At 43.3% G+C, this 20,618-nt stretch overlaps 2 protein-coding genes across 3 annotated transcripts in view; both read right to left on the bottom strand.

Moving 5' to 3' along the window:
- The window catches only part of LOC121756375 (peptidyl-prolyl cis-trans isomerase FKBP16-1, chloroplastic-like), a 542,442-nt gene that overhangs the window by 151,096 nt on the left and 370,728 nt on the right, over nucleotides 1-20,618 (bottom strand). The gene's annotated exons all lie outside the window — the stretch shown is intronic.
- LOC121756367 (probable serine/threonine-protein kinase WNK11) lies at nucleotides 329-2,333 on the bottom strand. Its single transcript, XM_042151898.1, has 3 exons — nucleotides 2,113-2,333; nucleotides 1,303-1,797; nucleotides 329-1,028 (listed from the first exon to the last, which is right to left on the bottom strand). The coding sequence occupies exons 2-3, from the start codon at nucleotides 1,795-1,797 to the stop codon at nucleotides 636-638; spliced, it is 888 nt and encodes a 295-aa protein (XP_042007832.1). The 5' UTR covers nucleotides 2,113-2,333; the 3' UTR covers nucleotides 329-635.

Here is a 20,618-nt window from a genome sequence, read left to right as displayed (position 1 = left end):
AAGTATTAATTTAAAATTATAATATTAAAATATTAATATATTTTATTATAGAATAATATGTTGTCTGTGCAAATATTGGCACTGCCCCTCCTGCTGTGCACAGCAGGGGAAAATGACCTACCACGCCAACCTTTTTCCCCTTTGGCGGCGGAGAATACTACTTTATTCAACCTCTTTCAAAACATATGCCCATATCTTCTACTCAAAGGTTGTTTCCCTCCTCTTTCATCTTCAACCCCTTTTTTCTCTTACCTCATTTTGCATATGTACCATGGTGAGTTTTTTACCTCTTCAGAAACCTGTATAAACAAATCATCTGCCTGGCCGCTTGAATTAATTGAATTGATAAAATCAATTGCCCTTGCAGAAATGGTGAAATCCAATCTGTACAATTTCTTCCTTCACTCAAGCCATCACCAATTTCAAACTCTATATACACAAACCACACCAGATAAAAACCCAAAATCAGGCCTTGGGTGTTACTCAAAAGACCAAACAACAACAAAAATATCAAATCCTGAGAAACACAACCAAGGCCCTCCTTTCAAAATCCAATTGCTAAAACAAAAAACCAAGAACAGAAACAATGTTACCTAAAATCTCCAAAGAAAAATACATGAATCACCTACTCTACTTTACTCATCAGGATTTTCTTCATCATCATCATCGTAAATTCCATCAAAAAAGGGGTCCTTGAGGAGATCAGCAGCAGAGGGTCTAGCCCTTGGCTGCGCTAGGCACTTCTCAATGAATGCTACCACCTCTGGGTCCTTAACCTTTTTCATGGCTTCGGGTCTCACACCGGACGTTACCTTTTTGAATATCTTGGCAACATTGTCACACTCGCTGTAGGGTACGTCTAGAGTCACCAGCTCGAGCAAGCACATGCCGAATGAATATATATCTATTAGCTCTGTGTAGTCCTCGTCGTAGAGTTCAGGTGCCATGAACTCCGGTGTCCCTATCACTGAATGAGCTGAATGATTTCTCCCAACTGTGACTGCCAAGCCGAAATCACCAATTTTAACCTTCATGAATCAATTAGATGAAAATAATCACAACCATGTTTCCACAAGTTTAAACCTGCAGATTCACAAATCCAATCATAGGCACATAAAACCAGTGCCATCAGTCATCACCATATCTATTACTAAAGCTTAGACATTAAAACTACGAAACACAGTAAGCAGAGAGACACTAAAGCATAGGCATAAAATCTAGGAAAGCAAAGAGACACTAAAGCTTAGGCATTAAAGCTATGTGCAATAAAGCAAAATGGGACAAAGGGAGAAGGATGTATACCTGACCAATGTTTCCATTGATGAAGACATTGCTGCAATTGAGGTCCCTGTGAATTACACATGGCTCACTAGAATGCAAATAGTCCAGCCCCTTAAGTATCTGCCTCGACCACTTCTTCAAAGCTTTTGTTGAAACTTGCTTGTGCTTCTTCCTGTACTCCCTCAAATTTCCCGAAGTGCAGGCCTCGGTGATGAAATTCAGCGTATTCCTCTTCTCATCTCGCCACACCGAGTACAGGGAGATGATGTTCTTGTTCTTCAGCTGCCGCAGCAATCCAACCTCCGAAAACAACCGGTTGATCATGCTCTCATCATCGGCGAAGTTGCGCAGCTTAACTTGGTTCCACGCCACCTCGATGCCTTCTTCTTGATCAAAGGCTCTGTACACTTTCTTCACGGCCCCCGCCCCCATCAGCTCATCGTAGCGACCGTAACGACTGGTCGGATCAACCTCCACGAATTCCTCCTTATCTTCATCACCCGCATCATTAGTCATCTACAGCCAAATCAAACAGATCTCAGAATCTCATAAATGACCAAACCTATTCATCTACTGTTTCCAATTCCGTACGGCGAAATCGCTAAATCTCAAATTTCATCTACAAAAGGAATAAATTCGGTATGTGCGCAATTATTTCATCAAACAAGCTATAATTCCCCCAAAATTATCGAACACATACATGAGAAATCTTCTCACCGATAAAAACAGGCATACAAGAAATTCTCAAGTGAAATTGTAGGGCAATTGCACTAGTCTAACATCACGCGACACTGAAACACAAAATCGGAGGAGTAAAAGTGAAGAATTTACCGTTGGCGGTTGATCGGCAGAAACGGTGAATCCAATTCTTCGCCGGGGAGAGAAAAAGGCGCTGTAGCGGTGGGCTTGACCTTCAACTGCTGAAACTGACACAAGCTAGAGGCAAAAGCAACAATTGTGAGGGCTGCTGAATATATAGGTCTTTCATAGTATTTGGGATTTTTTACTGGATAACATGAATTTGATGGAGATTAAATATATAGAGAATTGCAGCTCTGCTTGAACTGAGAATTTCAAAAACTAGGGTTTCTTTTTTATTTATTTTTAATTCCTTTTCAGGCGTGGGCCCAAAAAAACACTTTTTCTGTAATTTAAAATTCCTATTTATTTTTTTATATACAATAAATTATGGGATACAGTGTAATCACACGTGATAAATATATTATACATTGATGGGAAAAACAATATTGTTTATTTATTTCGAGTTGTGATAGCCATATAAGAATTACATAATTATGGATATAATCATAAATTTGTGCAGTGCAGATATAGGATCAGTATAAATATTTATTTGAAGTATAAATGCAATTGATTACGCCGTTATAGATATATATCTTTTGATTGATCACGTAGTGTAAGAAAGATTGAATAATTAGAATTTAAAATTAACTTTAGTAATTATACTTAGTTTATTTGGTTGTTAACAATGTTGCTTATAAATAGGTTATAGACCTAGATCGATATGCTGAAATAAATTTGAATTATCCGGAGAATGCCTTATGTATATATCAAAAAGATGGCCAATCAAACCTATTTTATTTCTCGATTCAATAGAAGCTCAAAGAGGTGAATAGGTGATAAGGCTAATTTCATGCATCGGTCTAGGGGTTTTATTTCGTGAAATTACTGGGTCTAACGCACGATTTAAGCCAGGTGTGTGAAGGTTTTCGCTAGATCCAGGAAAAGAAGAGGACGTTTGCATGGTCCTAGGAAACTGGCGAAAAAGTGGACATTATGAAGGAAATTGCTTGACGGAGGAAGCCTCGGAGTTTAAGGGTAGAATAGGGATTTCTACGAAGACTCTAGAAGGCTATGTCCGCATCTATAAAAGGAAGAAGCATGCGAGCTGGAGGGATCTTCTCGGTGGAGACCTCGCTAACAGCCTGTAGCTTAGTCCATTCTCTTCACACTCTTGGGTTCTTTCGGTGGGAAATTCAGGGCACGCTAGGGGGTTCACATCTAGCTTTCATACATTTTTCGATCTGGTTGTAACACCGTCCTTCTTAGGGCGAAGAAACAATTTATTTTTCCGCTTTCGTTTCTGCTGAATTCGCCGAGCTTCGTTGTTCGAAGCTCGGTTCTCGTTTGTTTCTGGATATTTCTTACTTTTATGCAAGTTCCGTTTTCGTTTACGTCGATCGTGATGGTTTCTGTTGTTTGATTGTGTTTACTTGAATTCTGGAGTTGGATTGTTGGAGTTGGTTGATTTCTGGATTATTGCAGGTTAATGGTTGAATCTGGGAGAATGGAGCTGGTTTGTGAATGAATCGGGGTTTTGTCTGGTTAATGTTGTGGAGTTGTTCGTGATTGTTGGAATTTAGCGGTGATCGGAGCAGATCTGTTAGAATCGGAGTTATGGAGTTGATTTTGTTGATTGTTGAGTTTGGATTGCTTGGATCCGGAGTGGATTAAGCGTCCGACGTGATTCTGAGCAGGAGTGTTTAATTTTATGCCGCGCTTACGTGTTTTCATTTCATTTCGCCTAGTTTACGTAGATCTGGTGTATTTCCGAATCGTAGCAAGTTTCCGGCATCCAAATTTCTATATTCTGTTCGAATCCAGGAGTATGCTCTGTTTTCTGCATTTACGCGTCTGAGTTGGTTAGGAAATTGCAGGGGTTGGTTGTCTGCAGCTTTTTACCGTACTTGCTATTTTTGGAAAGATGGTCCCCTCTGTTAGTTGCTTACTGTTTAGCTAGATTAGGTAGTCGTTTACTCAGTCTAGGGAGTAATTGTGTCTTTCGGATTTGATGTCTGATTCCAGTAAGTTTTCTGTGTCCTAGGTCTAGCGTTTACATTTCTTGCCTAGATCTAGTGATAGTTAAAATCTCAACCCCTTTGCGTGGCAGCAACCGTTTGTTTCCATAGTCTCTTAGCACTACTTTGCGAATCCATCTATGTGGGATCGACCCCACTTCCCTATACTAATTCATAGTATTCGGGTTGAGGGATTTATTTTTGAAGGGAAGTCGAGTGTGTCCAACGACAAAAACACTGTAGTTCTCTTGAGTTCCTGGACCCAGTGATCCAGTGGATTTAAGGAGCGTTGTGTCTGGACCGAGCTTTGCATTAATTCTCATATGTGCACACTTGCTTACTCCTGAGTCCAGTCATTCGACATTAGAGTCGAGTGAGAAGACTCAACCACTTCAATAGCCCCCCCCCCCCCAAAAAAAATAGCGAGAGATATGGAAATAGCCAGATTAGTCAACATTTATATGTTTCGATGCAACAACAAGATGTTATTTGTAGAGCATCCGCAATGGCGCCTGTCGGGGCGGAATTCCCACCGGCGTGCGGGAATTCCGTCACTGACGTCTGCCATTGTGCATGCCCGCAACGGATACGGAATTCCCCCGAGGCCGTCGCAGTTCCGCGGCGTTAAGCAGAATTCCGCAGGGAAGTCCGCCATTGCGTTGACTCCCGCGGAATTCCGCTTTATTTTTTTTGGTACCGTCTATATATACTGCCCGTTGAACTTTATTTCATTCGCACCACTTGTTTTAACAAGTTTCTCTCTCTCTAAATTTCTTTTTTATAATAGTAATGGCCGGTAGTGGTAGTGGTAGTGGCCATCATGAAGACATAATGGCTCCGATTTGGGCACGTGTGCGGGAGGCCGCGGCGAGGGAGGAACAAGCGGCCTCGGCGCCCGCGGTGCCTCGACCCTTCCATCGTCACACTATAGTACCCTACGACCACCTCGCTGCCCACCGTCGATTGTACGAGGACTACTTTGCGCCGGAGCAACGGTTTGGGGAGACCCTATTCCGGCGACGGTTTAGGATGCAGCGGCCGCTGTTTATGCGTATCGTTGGCGCTTTGGAGCGTTGATACGGGTATTTCACGGTGCGGGAGGATGCAGCTGGTAAACCCGGCCACACGCCGATTCAGAAGTGCATTGCCGCAATCAGGCAGTTGGCATACGGAGGTGCGGAGGACATGTTCGACTAGTACATCCACATCGGCGAGTCGACAGCCCGCGATTGCCTGAAGTATTTTTGTCAGGGCATTAGGGAGATATTCGGGGATAGGTATCTTCGGAAGCCTACCCCCGAAGATTGTCAGGCTCTGCTGGATATGCACGGGTCTCAACACGACTTCCCGGGGAAGCTGGGCAGCATAGATTGTATGCACTAGGAATGGAAGAACTGCCCCGCTACCTGGAAAGGGATGTACACTGCCGGTTTCAAGACAGAGAATCCCACGATGATCTTTGAAGAGGTAGCTGACTACTGGTTGTGGATTTGGCATGCCTATTTTGGAGTAGCCGGGGCGAATAACGACATCAACGTCCTCCAGTCGTAGCCCCTTTTCAACGACCAGTGCATGAGCGTCGGTCCGACCGTCAACTTCGTCGCCAACGGCAACCAGCACAACATGGGCTATTATTTGGCGGATGGGATATACCTGATGTGGCCAGTCTTTGTGAAAACGATCAAGTGCCCATCAGATGAAAAGAAGATATACTTTCCCAGCTAATCTCTCTAATATCTGATCGATGAAAGGCAAAGGAAAATGGTCCTTCCTTGTTGCGTTGTTCAGCTTCCGGTAGTCGATGCACATTCGCCAACCCGTGACCAGCCTTGTTGGAATCAGCTCGTTCCTCTCATTCTTGACAACTTGGATCCCGGATTTCTTTGGAACCATGTGGATCGGGCTGACCCACTCACTGTCCGGCACTGAATAGATAATCCCTAGCGACAACAACTTCAAGATTTCCTTTAAAATTTCCTCTCGCATGTTAGGGTTTACCTTCCTTTGAGCATCTCGATGAGCCTTCGCTCCCTCTTCTAGCCTGATGTGGTGCATGCAAACGTCGGGGCTTATCCCTACTAGATCTGTAAGGCTCCATCCGATTGCCTTCTTATTCCTATTCAACACAGTCAGTAGCCGCGCTTCTTGTTCTTTTGTGAGACTGCTGTTGATGATTACGGGATATGAGTTCTCCTCCCCGAGGTAGGCATACTTCAAGTTCGATGGTAACTTTTTTAGCTCGACTTGGGGTGGAAGTGTGTCTTCGGGTAGAGGGTTTTTCTGGGCCTCCCCGTCTTTCTTTAAGTCTTCCCCTGAAGGTTCTTCCGTACTGACTGGAAGCTTGGCCCCTGCGGCTCCAATGAACGCCGACTTTTGACAGAATTCCTTGATCGCTCCTTCTATTTCTTCGTCGGTCAACCCCTGGCTACTGATCAAATCACACCACGCAGCAGCTTCTTCGTCGGCCTGATCACAAGCATCTAAAGCCTGGAGTTTTTCCTGTAATAGTTCGGTCTCAAGAAAATCTTGGACTAGAGGGTCAATCACATCAACAAAGCATAGATTTTCAGAATCAATGGGTTTCTTCATGGCATCATTTATATCAAAAGTAAACTTCTCACCATTAAAATCAATGCAAATAGTCCCCTCGGCCATGTCCACTATTGTCTTAGCCGTTCTCAAAAAAGGTCTCCCTAACAAGACTCCACTAGACTCTCTCGCTTCATGCTCACTCATTTTGATCACATAAAAATCAGCAGGGTATGTGAACTCCTGTACTCTAACCAACACGTTCTCTAAAACTCCCTCAGGGCTTATGCACGACCTATCAGCCAGCTGGATCAACACCCTAGTGTTTGACAGCCTCACTCCTTTCAGTCGGTTATAGATTGATAATGGCATGACATTAATGGAAGCTCCAAGATCACACATCGCATGTTCAACTTTCACATCCCCTATAGTTATGGGTAAAGTGAACATACCTGGATCGGCCCTCTTGGGCGGCAGTTTCTCTTGCACAATTGCGGATGCGATCCCTTCCACCATGATTTGTCCATCTTTTTGAGCTTTCCCGGCTATGAAATCCTTAATGAATTTTCCGAGCGGGGGTAGTTTCACGGCTTGGAGGAATGGTATGGTGACGTCCAACCTTCCAAAAATCGACAAGTAGTCGACCGGGTTCTCTTTCTTCCTCTTTGTAACAAATCCGAATGGGAATGGTTTCTCCCCTTTTTTCTCTTCTACGGGTTCCTCAGCAACTTTCTTTGGTAGCTCTTGGGTCCGAGCCTCCATTCTGGGATTTTTCTCTTGAGGAGGTTCCTTCCTGCTCAGTAAGGCATCGGGTTCACCTCTTATACTTGGTGTATCATCCAGGAAGAATGGATCCTGCATTCGAGGCATGAAATTCCCTATTTCCTCAGCTGAAATTGTCTCGCCTCCTATCTTCGTTCCATTCGATCCTTCACTCGGCTGTTTCGGTTGAGGTGCATCATAAGTAGTTCCTGACCTCAACGTGACCTTACTCACATTTGCCTTCTCGGGCATTTGGACTGTAGATGGGAGTTTTCCTGCATTTCCCTTCAAATCACCCATCGAACTGGCCAGTTGAGCTAACTGCCTATTCATCATATCCATGTTCGCCTTATGTTCTTTCTGGGCATTTTGCATCCCCTGCACGACCTCATTATGGGCTTGCAATTCTCCTTTGATGTTCTGTTGTGATGCTAGCATTTCACTCATCATGTCCTCAACGGATCTCCTCGGCCTGTTCGAGTTTTGGAAATGACCCGGCCCTTGGTGTTGATAGTTCTGGAAGGTTTGCTGTCCTTGATTAGGCGGGTATTGGTTATATTGGGCAGGAGGAGTGTACTGATCTTGAGGATATTGATTCTGGTGCTGGGCTTGGAATTGATTCTGGTTCTGATGGTGTTGGGATGCTTGGTTTGGTTGATTTTGGTAGTTTTGGAAATTTCTCTGGTGGGGTGGCACGTAAACAGGGTTCGAGTTTGAGCTTTGTGGGTTATGGTTTTGGGCTTGTTGGTTTCTTCCTGACCAGTTGGGCTGGAAGTCTGGGTTTGCTGGTCCACGGTTAGGGTTTTGGTTCGGGTAAGGGTTATATTTAGGGATGTCAATGTAGCCCGCAACCCGTGGGCTGACCCGAATAGCCCGCCAAATTTATAGGGTTAGGGTTGAAAATTTCTAGCCCGATAAAATTAAAACCCGATTAGCCCGCACCCGATTAACCCGCGACCCGTTAGGGCTAGACCCGAAAACCCGATGGGCTGGCCCGAAAACCCGATAAAATTTCTATTATTCTATTTTTTACTCATAATTCGACATTTTATTGATTAATTTTATAATATAGATAACTAAAAAAATAACTTTCATTTTATATTAAATATACAAATTATATATTAAATTTTTATTAATATAATAATTGATAAATAAATTAAAAACTTTAAATTCACTTAAAAAATATTTAAATTTCTACAACATGCATTAAAATTTATCGAAATATCTCAAATATTAGTATTTGATCATGTTTATGATTGAGTTTGACCATATATCTCAAATGTATCATAATTAAATATTTTACATTTTATGAATATAACTAATTTTCATCGTTATTTATTGGATTGATTGCATGTAAATCTTATCGGTAGCAACCCGATTAACCCGCTGGGCTAGCCCGAAACCTGAGCTTTTAGGGTTAGGGTTGAACTTTTACAACCCGAAAAAATTCACAACCCGATTAGCCCGCACCCGATTGATCCGCAACCCGAGTAGGGCCGGCCCGAAACCCGATGGGCCGACCCGATTGACATCCCTAGTTATATTGGTTCTGGCCTTGACCTTGGTTCTGGTTTTGGTTCCCTTCTCCCCATCGAAAATTCGGGTGGTCCCTCCATGGTGCGTCCCGTTGTCTCCCCTGGATCCAATTCCCATTCTGGTTAAAATACCCAGCAGCGTTAGCTTGCTCCGTACTGATCAAGTCATTCGGATGCTCGTATTGGGCCCCTTGATTCCCCTGCTCTGCACCCTTGTAGTTTCCAGTTGGGAGAGGTGGTGGAGTGCTCTTCTCGATGGCACTCAAAAGTGACTTCTTCAGCTCATCCATCTTCAAGTCCATTTTCTGCTCCAGCTTGTTCTCCTGATCAGTAGTCGATGCAACAGCAGCCCGCTCTCGGTTGTATCCTTCCCTTGAATGGTCATACTCTTTCTTTGCATTCAGTAGCTTCCTTAGGACTCTCTTTGCTTCGCTGACCCGTAATTGCGTGAAGCTTCCTCCCGAAGATGAATTGGCCAGGTCTTTGGTTACCGCGTTCATGCCCTCGTAGAAAGTATGATGTACTTCAATGTCCGCCATGCGATGGTTGGGACACGATTCCAAAAGACCCATGTATCTTGCCCAATAGTCGCTCAAGGGCTCGTCATATCCTTGCTTCACATTCGTTATTTCTCTCTTCAGTGCGCTTGTCTTAGATGACGGAAAAAACTCGCCCAGGAATGCTGACTTGAAGTCGGCCCAAGTCTCAATAGAGTCAGGGGGCAAGCGCATGAACCAGGTGTTCGCTTCCCCCTTGAGCACAAATGGCAGAGCTTTCAGCCTATAATCATCTTCAGTCGCTCCTGCTGGTCTTCTCTGCGCTCTACAAATCTTACAAAATTCGTGAAGGAACTCATACGGCCCTTCATAGCTTTTCCCGCAGTATGTAGGTAGAATCGCTATGACATGAGGCTTCACGTCACAAGCAGTCTGTCCCGGGGTGACCACGATAGCTTGCGGTGGTTCTCCTTCGGTATGCGCATTCAGCGTACCGACCTCTGGATCTTCGTCCATGTTGGCAGCCATTCCTGGATTGCCTTCCAACAGTGGCAACTCCATGGGAATTGGTCCTTCTATGGTGTACTGTTCTTCGTCGCTACTCGTGTCTAGGTCAGACAGAGTTGTTGACAGGCCAGAACGAGTGGTCACAAGTATGGATCCTCGCTGAAGTATCTTCGGTTTCCACGGATTAGGATCCGAACTGCTTCTCATAAACTGAAACAAAAGAAAAAGAGAAAAAATTATACACAATATTTACGCCAAAGTATCACACACAATAGTATCTAAAACGCCATCCATCCCCGGCAACGGCGCCATTTGAAGAGGTAACGTGGTGCGTAGGTGTCGTTCAAGTGAGGATATATCCTACTGGCAGGATAAAGATCCTAACTAAGCCTAGACCTCGTCTTCAAAGATTCCTCAACCCACTTCTACTGATCAGTATAGTGGAGGTAAGGGTCGAATCCCACAGAGATGGTGCGTTTAAACTACTGCGGTGATATTTTGGAGGGTTGGTTAGCTACCACGCTCGGGTTGAGTTTCTACCTAGGCGAGTAATTAAAGGGTGGCGTCCTACTGACTAGGATGGGGGAGCAGATCATGGAATGCAACTGTGTACGTGGAAATGAGGGGACATGGTGTAACAGAAATTGTTTGGAAAGGACGGTATTTCTATTTTTGGCTAAACAGAATATTCAGAGTGTAGTGGAGGTAGTGGTGACTAGGCTGACAGATCTGCAGGTACAACCAGAGGTGAAGGACAAAAGAAAGCAAAAGTAAATAAAAGTAAGGTGGTCCCCAATCTGGATGTAGACATCGTCTTCTCCAACAACACAAATTAAACTCAGATAACAATTCCAGATCCAACCCGGCAAACGCAGATTAACAACTCGCGAACACAGATCTAAAACTAAGAAATCAAATCTGAAATCAAACGCTGAAACTGGACTTCTGCATGCTGGTCAACATGAAAAATCGATTCAGAAAATAAAACGAAGCCTTGCATGCAACGATCTACTTCCAGATCAAATAGTACTTGTTTACCTATCCTAAAGAAATTTGTTACGTAACAGAATTTAGAGATTTAGCACTTAAAACACCGAGAAACCTTAGATCTAAGCTAACTAGACAAGGAAAGAAAAGAACACTACAATGAACGAAACGGAAATCAACTTCATAGCATTAACACGTTCGGATATCCAAAGCAAGCACTTCAAAACAACAAAATCCCAAAATGTAACAGAAATCCAACGTAAAGACGGAGAACTAATTAAACTACGAAAGCAATTTAAAGATTGTTTGCCACTCCGGGCGATAAAATCTCTGACTGGAACTACGATCTAGCTAACTGGAACGGACGATGACTGGAACTCGGGAACATTCTGAACGTCAGGTGATCATGGCTCGGCGAGGCAAGAAGTGGGACACGGCTGAAAGACTGAAATTACCGAGAGAACTCTCTACCTAAAGATGATGGTGAATTGAAGTCTATGGAAGGCTCCTTCTCTCTCCAACTTGGCTACCTTTTATAGGGAGGCGACCCTTGATTTTAGGGTAAATCCTCGCTGCAATTTGACTTCTTTGCCCTTAATTGTGGGTAATCCGTCCCAGCTATCCGTCTTCTTCATCTCAAGCCGTTTTAGCACGTATACGGATCAGTATGAGACCATGCTGGCGCTTCTTTCACCCGAACACTCCGGAACTTCCCTACTGGCCAGAACACTTATCCTGCACACTTTGAGCAACTGCTTTGCAAATATAATCATTTAAACCTGTAATACTGACCAGTAACCGAGGCCTAGAATACGACTTATCAGCTGCCGATTGGGCCTCGGTGGATCCACTGGTGCTTACCCTCGACATCCGCACCGAGGATTTTTGCCTAACCGGGCGATGGCGGCGCCCCTCCGATGTGGGTGTGGGGAACTCTGACTCGGGAGGGGGAAGTTCCGTGGAACCAGCACTGCTACTGTACTCTCCGGAGGCGCTGATCTTCGTCCACTTCGGCCAGCCGGATTCAACACCCGTAATGAACTTGGGCGACGATTGCACCACAAGAAACACTGGCCAATACTCGAATTCCCCGAAGCCCTTCTCAGCGTCGGGGAACTGCTGATGAGCTAGCAGCTTCACATCCTCGGCAGACATGCCGCTGGTTGCCGAGCGGAGGTTGTTTGTGTAAATGCCGGCAAATCGGCTGAGTTGCCTCTTCAACCGCTCCCACTGTTTGAACTGGAGGTAGCTTTAGCTATCGAGGAGGGGCTTAAGCTTCCGCTTGTAATGGGGGTCGGTCGATTGGCGCCATTCAACCATCACACGTAATAAGGTTTCATGTGCGTCGATGCGGGCGAATAAGGGGTTCTCGGGATCGTTTTGGGGGGATGCTGCCGATTAGGCCTCGGTGGATCCACTGGTGCTTACCCTCGACATCCGCACCGAGGATTTTTGCCCAACCGGGCGACGGCGGCGCCCCTCCGATGTCGGTGTGGGGAACTCTGACTCGGGAGGGGGAAGTTCCGTGGAACCAGCACTGCTACTGTACTCTCCGGAGGCGCTGATCTTCGTCCGCTTCGGCCAGTCGGATTCAACACCCGCAATGAACTTGGGCGACGATTGCACCACAAGAAACACTGGCCAATACTCGAATTCCCCGAAGCCCTTCTCAGCGTCGGGGAACTGCTGATACGCCAGCAGCTTCACATCCTCGGCAGACATGCCGCTGGTTGCCGAGCGGAGGTTGTTTGTGTAAATGCCGGCAAATCGGCTGAGTTGCCTCTTCAACCGCTCCCACTGTTTGAACTGGAGGTAGCTTTGGCTAATGCGCCACCACATCCGGTCGATGTGTTGGTTCGCCCCGACGTATGGATCCTCCACTACACTGATCCACGCCTTTGCCAGTGCGACGCACTCGCCCATGCTCCAGACAGTCCTCTTGCTCCCTCTGGATCCCTCCCCCACCTCATCTCTGTACACCGGGACGCCCCGTCCTCCCTGCCCTCCCCGTCGCCGGTGGTGCGCTGACGGGAGTATCCCGGACGGGAGAAAGCCCCAACTCCTCGAACGAGAACGTGTCGACGCCAGCGAACTGAGTCTCGAAAGGAGAACTCGGCGGGTTGTCCGTCGCCAGTAAATCCATAAAGGGCCGATAGACGTTGTCGACCGGCGATTGGGGGACCCCCTGCCTACCCCGCCCGCAACGACAGGCGACCCCTGCATCCGGGGCATCATCCCCGGCATCTGGGGCATCATCCCGTACCACGGCGGGTACATGTTGTAGTACCCGGGCATCATTCCCGGTGGCATTTGAGACTGGGGCATCATCCCCAGCATTTTAGGCATCGCAGCACTCGTCGGCTCACTCCCGCCGATGGGAAAATGGGGCATCGGTGACTCGCTAGAGGCGGGTGAATCGGTGTCGTGATGCTTCATTGTTGATTCACAAGAAATGTATTTTTAGAGATAGAGAAACTTGTTAATACAAGTGGTGCGAATGAAATGAAGTTCAACGAGATGTATATATAGGAACCGAAAAAAATATTTAATGCATTAAACGGGAATTCCGCGTGGAATTCCGCGAGCATCAACGCAATGGCAGACGTCCGCACGGAATTCCGCGGAATGCCGCGGAACTGCGAATTCTTTCGCGAAATTCCGTATCCGTGCCTGGGACGCGCAATGGCGGACGTCCGCCACAGAATTCCAGCACGCCGATGGGAATTCCGCGTGGACGTCCGCCATTACGAATGCTCTTATGTGTGTATGACCCATTCAATTATATTTAATAAATAATTACTACTAGTAATTCATTGATAAATAGTTACACAATCGTATAGCATCTAAGATGGATGTGTAGAATCACAGAAATCCATTAGTATTTTTCATGCTTTTATTTTATACCATTAAAATTTACGTATTTTAATAAAATAAAATACTTATTAAAATGTCATACTCGTATTAGTAATTTTTATCCGTGAATTTATCAGATTTAAAACTTATGGCCATACTTAAACTTAAGTTGTCTCCAACTCTAACCATCCCAAAAATTAATTAGTTTATTAATCGTCTCGTTTTAGTATAGTCGTTGGAATTAAAGCTATATATATAGTATTTAAAGTTTCACAACATCAATAATGCCTTAAAAAAATCGTGCGTGTGTCATTTGGATAAGTATTTGAATTCAAACTTCTATCCTAACAAACTAGTATTGGAATTACAAATATAAACTCCCTTGTTTGTAAATATAGATCATAATTTATTTATCCCAATGCCCATTCTCCTATTTATATATATACCATTTTGGGGGAGCCCTCTTATTCATGAATGGTTTTTCCCCGAAGAGTAGAAATTCCATAATGCAATCATTAAAAAAACAATCAAATTTCGCATAAATGTCTCAAACTTTATTATAAATAAATACGCGCGATCAAGATCCAGTCAAACCTCGTGATCTGACAATTTAATCTGTAATTCTTCATTCTATATCAAACAACAATGTTTAATTATAAAATTTCTGAAAGCTAAAAAGCTGAAATAGCAGAAAATACAGTTAAATCTTAAATACGAGGTGTATGACTAAATATAGAAAAACTATCCAATCGACTATGCGTTCAAATTGTTCGACCAAGGTTACCTACGACAATAACCCTCACCCAATCGAATCTTAATCAACTTTTAATAAAATATTCATTTCTCCCTCATCCACCTAGCCATCATAATCCCAACCAAACTAATAAAATACTTTCCACGTTACATATTCTTAATAAATAAATAATTTATAATTAATTTTAGTATATTATATGTATAAATTTATATAAACTAAATTAAGTTTAAATCATAATGAAAATTACTAAATTAAGAGAAATGAAATACAATATAAAAATTATACTAAAAATTTCTATAGAAATGACTTACAATAATAGAAAAGAATCAAACTAAAAGTAAAAATATAAATACTAGAAAAAAGTAATAACTCGAATGTGAATGATAAGACATTATGAAAACTATTTATAGAAATAAATTCACAACAAAAATATAAATAAAATCAAAATAAATTAGTAATATATTACTATAAGTAAACAAGCGTATAAAATATAAAAACGGAAAAAAAATATCTGATTAAATAAAAAAAGAAGGGTAAAAAAGTTTCACCACCATCAATAAACATGTGAACTCAACAAAAGCCCATCCACTCAATCTATAGGTCGCTGCACGGGGCTGGGATCCCTGTTGTGCACGTACGGGCTGTGCTATTATACATACACACGCTAAATTTTTTATAATAAAATATTTTAATATTATTATTTAAAATTAAAATAATACTATGGGTGGAACAACATCCCCTGCTGTGATATTAGCCACAGCAAGGGTTCCAAATCCCGCTGCACAACCTCTGACAAGGATGATTGATTAAATTACATTTAATTTATTTTTCAAATTTTTGTTCACGGATGGGAGTGGTCTAAGGCTACTTGCCTTGGACAATAGGTCTCAAGGCATCTTCCAAGTATCTTTGAACAAAGCTTTGTAAGAGCATCCACAATAGCGCCTAGCGCACCGCCTAGCCGAGCGCCAGCGCTAGGCGGTGCGCTAGGCGATCTATTGCAGCCGCCTAGCGGATTTCGCGAAAAAAAACCGCATAGCGCTCGGCGGTTCCGCGGCGCTAGGCGATCCGCTAGGCGCTATTGCAGAGTCCGGATCGCCTAGCGCACCGCCTAGCGCGAATTTTTATTTTTTTTTTGTTTCCGAAACACTATATATACGCGACTTGCCTGTCATTTTCATTCGCACCACTTGTATTAACGAGTACTATCTCTATCTAAATTTCTGCACAAGATCAACAACGGTAAATGGATCACAACAACGAGCCTACTTCAGGGAGTAGCGGATCTCAAACTCCCCCGATCCCCGTGGGAGGTGGATGGAGTCAGATGCCCCCATACTACAACATGTACTCGTGGCGACGAGGAGTGAATTATTGTACTTTTTTAAAAATGATTGTAATTTTTTTAATTATTGTACTTTTTTTAAATTATTGTACTTTTTAAAATTTTAATAGTATTATTAATGTTTCCCGTACATGTCTCGTAAATTAAATTTCGTATATTGTGTGATTGTTAATTATTTCATTTTGTATATATTTGTTAATAGTGATGTGGATATTATGTGGCTAGGCTATGACTGGACTATTGCTGGGCTATTTGCTTGTTTTGATGATGTGGCATGAGGATTTTTAGTGCTGATGATGTGGCAGTGGCTAGGCTATGGCTGGGCTATTGCTGGGCTATTCCTATTGTGGATGGCCTAATAGAAATTGTACGTTAATACCTATTTTGTGAACAAATCAATGATTTATCCCCCATCGAGGATGCACTGCTTGTCATCATCGAAGCCTTCGACTTTTAATAGTCCATCGAACGACTCCCACTTTGTTAGTTGACATTGACATGGGTCAGATTCTTCATTCTCTTAAGAGCATCCACAACCGTGCTCTTGCCAATGAGCACGGTTGTGGGCCCGACCCCATTTTTTCTGCCTGGTTTTAGGCAAAAGCACAACACTCACATCTGTGCTCTTCCGCAAGGACGAGCACAAGGGTCCCACCATTCCATTATTTAATTTAAATAAAAACATTTCCACAAAATTAAAATACATTAAAAACACCCGGAATAATATTACAAAATACATTAAAAATTAAAAATTACATAATTAAAATCCTAAAAAATAAAAATTACATAATTACAATCCTAAAAATTAAATATTACATAATTAAACTCCTATAAATTAAAAATTACATAATTAAACTCCTAAAAATTAAAAATTACATAATTAAAGGCTAAAAATACCCTCGTGGAAGACTATTCATCCGGCGGCACTACCCCCAATTGTTTTTGGAGGCCCAATATCATTGCCTCATGCGATCGAAGTTGCGCGGGGGTCATAGTTGACCTATCGGCCATATTGAGTTGGGCCAAAATCCCCCACAACGAGTTGGTGGGGGGTGGAGGTGGCGCATATGGAGCTGGAGTGGGTTCGGGAGCATCGTCGGATGGAGTCGCGGCGCGCCAGCGATTGGCCGCCGCCTTCTTCCTTCATTGCGCGGCGTTGGGAACCGCTCGGGCCGGCGTCGGGGCTACCCAGTTTAGCTCCGGCAAGTTGGCTAGCCACGTCTTCGGAGCCGACATCGGATAGGGATACCAACCTTGACCGTCTGGAGTAGCCGCTAGAGGAGGATGTTACGCCTCCCATATACTTCGGATGCGACCCCGTCTCCTGCCAAATGTTGAGGTACTTGAACGGCTTGTAGTTCATGGATTGGTAGGTCGACAAGGCGGAACTAATGATGTCGACCTCGCTCCGGCCGCTCCCCGCCGACCGCTCTTCCTGGAGGTAATACCCCTGGAACTTTTGGATTTCTTCGTTGGCTCTGTATATGGCGTTGCGCACCATACTCTCGTTGCGCTCGATTGTTCCCCCCGGTCTGTTTTCATTGTACCGGCGATAGATGCGCCACCAATAATGATCGTCGGATTGGTTCGTGCCAACCTCCGGATCTTCGGAGATTGACAAGAATGCCTTAAACAATTGCTCCATCTCCGCCGGAGTGTACGGTGTGCGGACACCGCGAGTAGGAGAAGTCGGAGTTTGGGAAGGGCCTCTTGACCTCGCTCTAGGCTCGGGTGTCCACCCGTATTGCCCTTCGGGGGCATCTTGGTCGTCGATCGGGTAAGGCCGGTAGCCACCCGGAACTCCCGAACTTTGGGTTTGAGGAGGGGCCGAATATTCCATTTCCGGACTAGGAAACGGTTGTGAACCGAACCAATCGGGGTTCCAACCATGGGAGCCCGGGGGGTGATCGTCGTGGTCGGACATTGTTATGTTGTAGGAGTGGAAGAAAGATTGAGAATGGAAATGAGAGAATGTAGATGAGAATGCAAATGAGAGAATGTAGATGAGAATTGTGTAGTGTGGTGTGAATTTTTGGGTGTGAAAGTGGGGTATTTATAGATGAAAATGTGTATTTTTGGGGGAAAAAATTTGAACAATAAATTAAAAGTGGGTAGAAAATGGATATAATTTTTTGGAAAGTGGGAAAATATTTTTTTAATCGGTTTTTAATTTTTAATCGGTTTTTTTAATTAAAAATCGATTTAAAAAAAAAATCAAATTGCCAACGGCTATGCCGTTGGCCAATCACCTCCTGCCACGTCGCGTGCTCGCTGGCACGGAAGTGCTCGATGCATCGAGCAGTGCGGCGTGAGCGCAGTGGCGGACAGCGTCTCCGTACCGCTGGCACAGACGGATGGACGAGCTGCAGCTCGCCGTTGTGGATGCTCTAAGTCCCAATTTAGTATTGAGCATCCCCATCGGTGCTCGTCAGTAAGGACGGTGTCCGTGCCGTTGGCGCGGCATGCAGGTATCCGCCGCTGTGCTCTTGCCGACGGCACGACCCTGCTCGATGCATAAAGCACGTCCGTGCCAACGGCAAGAGCACTAGCAGCCGACGTGGCATACTCTAGTTGGTCGTTGGTTTATCATTTTTTATTATTTTTTTAAAAAAAATCGAAAAAATCTGAAAAATTCAGATTTAATAAAAAAAATATTTTCCTACTTCCTAATAAAATATATCCGTTTTTTCCACACTTTTAAATAATTTTTTTATTATTATTTTTACTCTAAAATTCATACTTTCATCTATAAATACTCTCATTTCAAACATAAAAAAATGACACTATACCAACCAACTCTCTCAATCTAATTTTTTAGGATTTTAATTATGTAATTTTAATTTTTAGGATTTTAATTATGTGATTTTTAATTTTTTAGTAATTTGTAATGATATCTGGTATTTTTAGTGCATTTTTATATTGTGAAAATGTTTTTAGTAATTGAAGTATTTAAATTGAATAATGGAATAGTGGGACCCTTGAGCATGCTCTTGCGGAAGAACATGGATGTGGGTGTTGTGCTCTTGGGGAAGAGCATAGAGTAAAAAATTAATAAATGTGGGTCCGAGCCCACATCCATGCTCTTTGGCAAGAGCATGGATGGGGATGCTCTTAGTGGGTGTTCGGTTTGCAAGATTGTATCTCGAGATTAAATATGTAATGTGTTTAGTACATGAGATTCAATCCACACTCAATCATAGATGGATAATCATTGGATAATTAGCCATAGTTAACCATCTATGACTAAAATAATTTTTACAACTCAATCATGGATTATATCTTGGTATTATTTTATCTAGAAAGCCGAACACCACCTGACATAACTCTTTTTAAGAGCATCCACAACGGCGAGCAATTGCTCGTCCGTCCGTCCGTGCCAGCGGCGGGCACCGCTGTCCGCCGCTGTGCTCTTGCCGCGGACATGGCGCTGCTCGATGCATCGAGCATGTCCATGCCAGCGAGCAGGCAATGTGGCGTGTTCTGATTGGCCAACGGCATATCCGTTGGAAAATTATTTTTATAAAAAAAATAAAAAATAATACCAAAAAATAAAAAAAATATTTTTTTACAATCCCAAAAACTGGCAGTTTTTTTACCCGTTTTTCTGTATTTTTTATTCCCCCCCAAAATCATCTATAAATACACACATTTATCATCCATTTTTCACATCAAATGTGGTCGACTTTCGTGAAGACGCTCAGCAACCCGCAAGACCCGAGACGGGTTCTTTTTGCGCAGCGTCAAGAGTCCGCGCGGAAAGACGTCGAAAGAGCCTTTGGGGTCCTTCAAGCCCGATTCAACATTGTGAATGCCCCGTCTCGGCTGTGGTACGTGAAAAATATCGCCGACATTATGTACACGTGTATTATCTTACACAACATGATTATAGCCGACGAAGGACCGAGAGCGGCTAGCTTTTACGACGAGGATGAAGCCGGAAGCTCAAGCGTGATGTCTCCCCCACGCCGAGGTGTGCATACGACGGTGGGTAAGAGGATTGAAACAAGGCACACAATGCGCGATACCCGAACCCACGTTGAGCTACAAGAAGACCTAATCAAACATATGTGGGCGAAATTCGGCCACGAGTAGTGGTTTTTTAATTTTATGAATTTAATTATGTAATTTTTAATTTTTAGGAGTTTAATTATGTAATTTTTATTTTTTAGGATTTTAATTATGTAATTTTTATTTTTTTAATGTATTTTGTAATATTATTCCGGGTATTTTTAATGCATTTTAATTTTGTGGAAATGTTTTTATTTAAATTGAATAATGAAATGGTGGGACCCTTGTGCTCGTCCTTGCGGAAGAGCACGGATGTGGGTGTTGTGCTCTTGCCTAAGAGCAGGCAGAAAAAGTGGGGTCGGACCCACATCCGTGCTCGTTGGCAAGAACACGGTTGTGGATGCTCTAATGATCATCTCAGCTTGCGTTGTTACGTCGTACATTCTCAAATTCAAGATATAAGAGCACCCACAACCGTGCTCTTGCCAGCGAGCACGGTTGTGGGCCCGGCCCCACTTTTTTTGCCTGCACTCTGGCAAGAGCACAACACCCACAACTATGCTCTTCCGCAAGGACGAGCACAATTCAATTAAACAAAAACATTTCCATAATATTAAAATTCATTAAAAAAACCTAAATAATATTACAAATGACAAATAAAATAAAAACGACATAATTAAAATCCTAAAAATTAAAAATTACATAATTAAAATCCTAAAAATTAATAATTACATAATTAAAATA

This window comes from Salvia splendens, chromosome 11 (assembly GCF_004379255.2).
Source record: "Salvia splendens isolate huo1 chromosome 11, SspV2, whole genome shotgun sequence".
NCBI lineage: Eukaryota > Viridiplantae > Streptophyta > Magnoliopsida > Lamiales > Lamiaceae > Salvia > Salvia splendens.
Note: the sequence above shows the minus strand (reverse complement) of the source record. Positions and strands in the feature narration are given on the sequence as shown.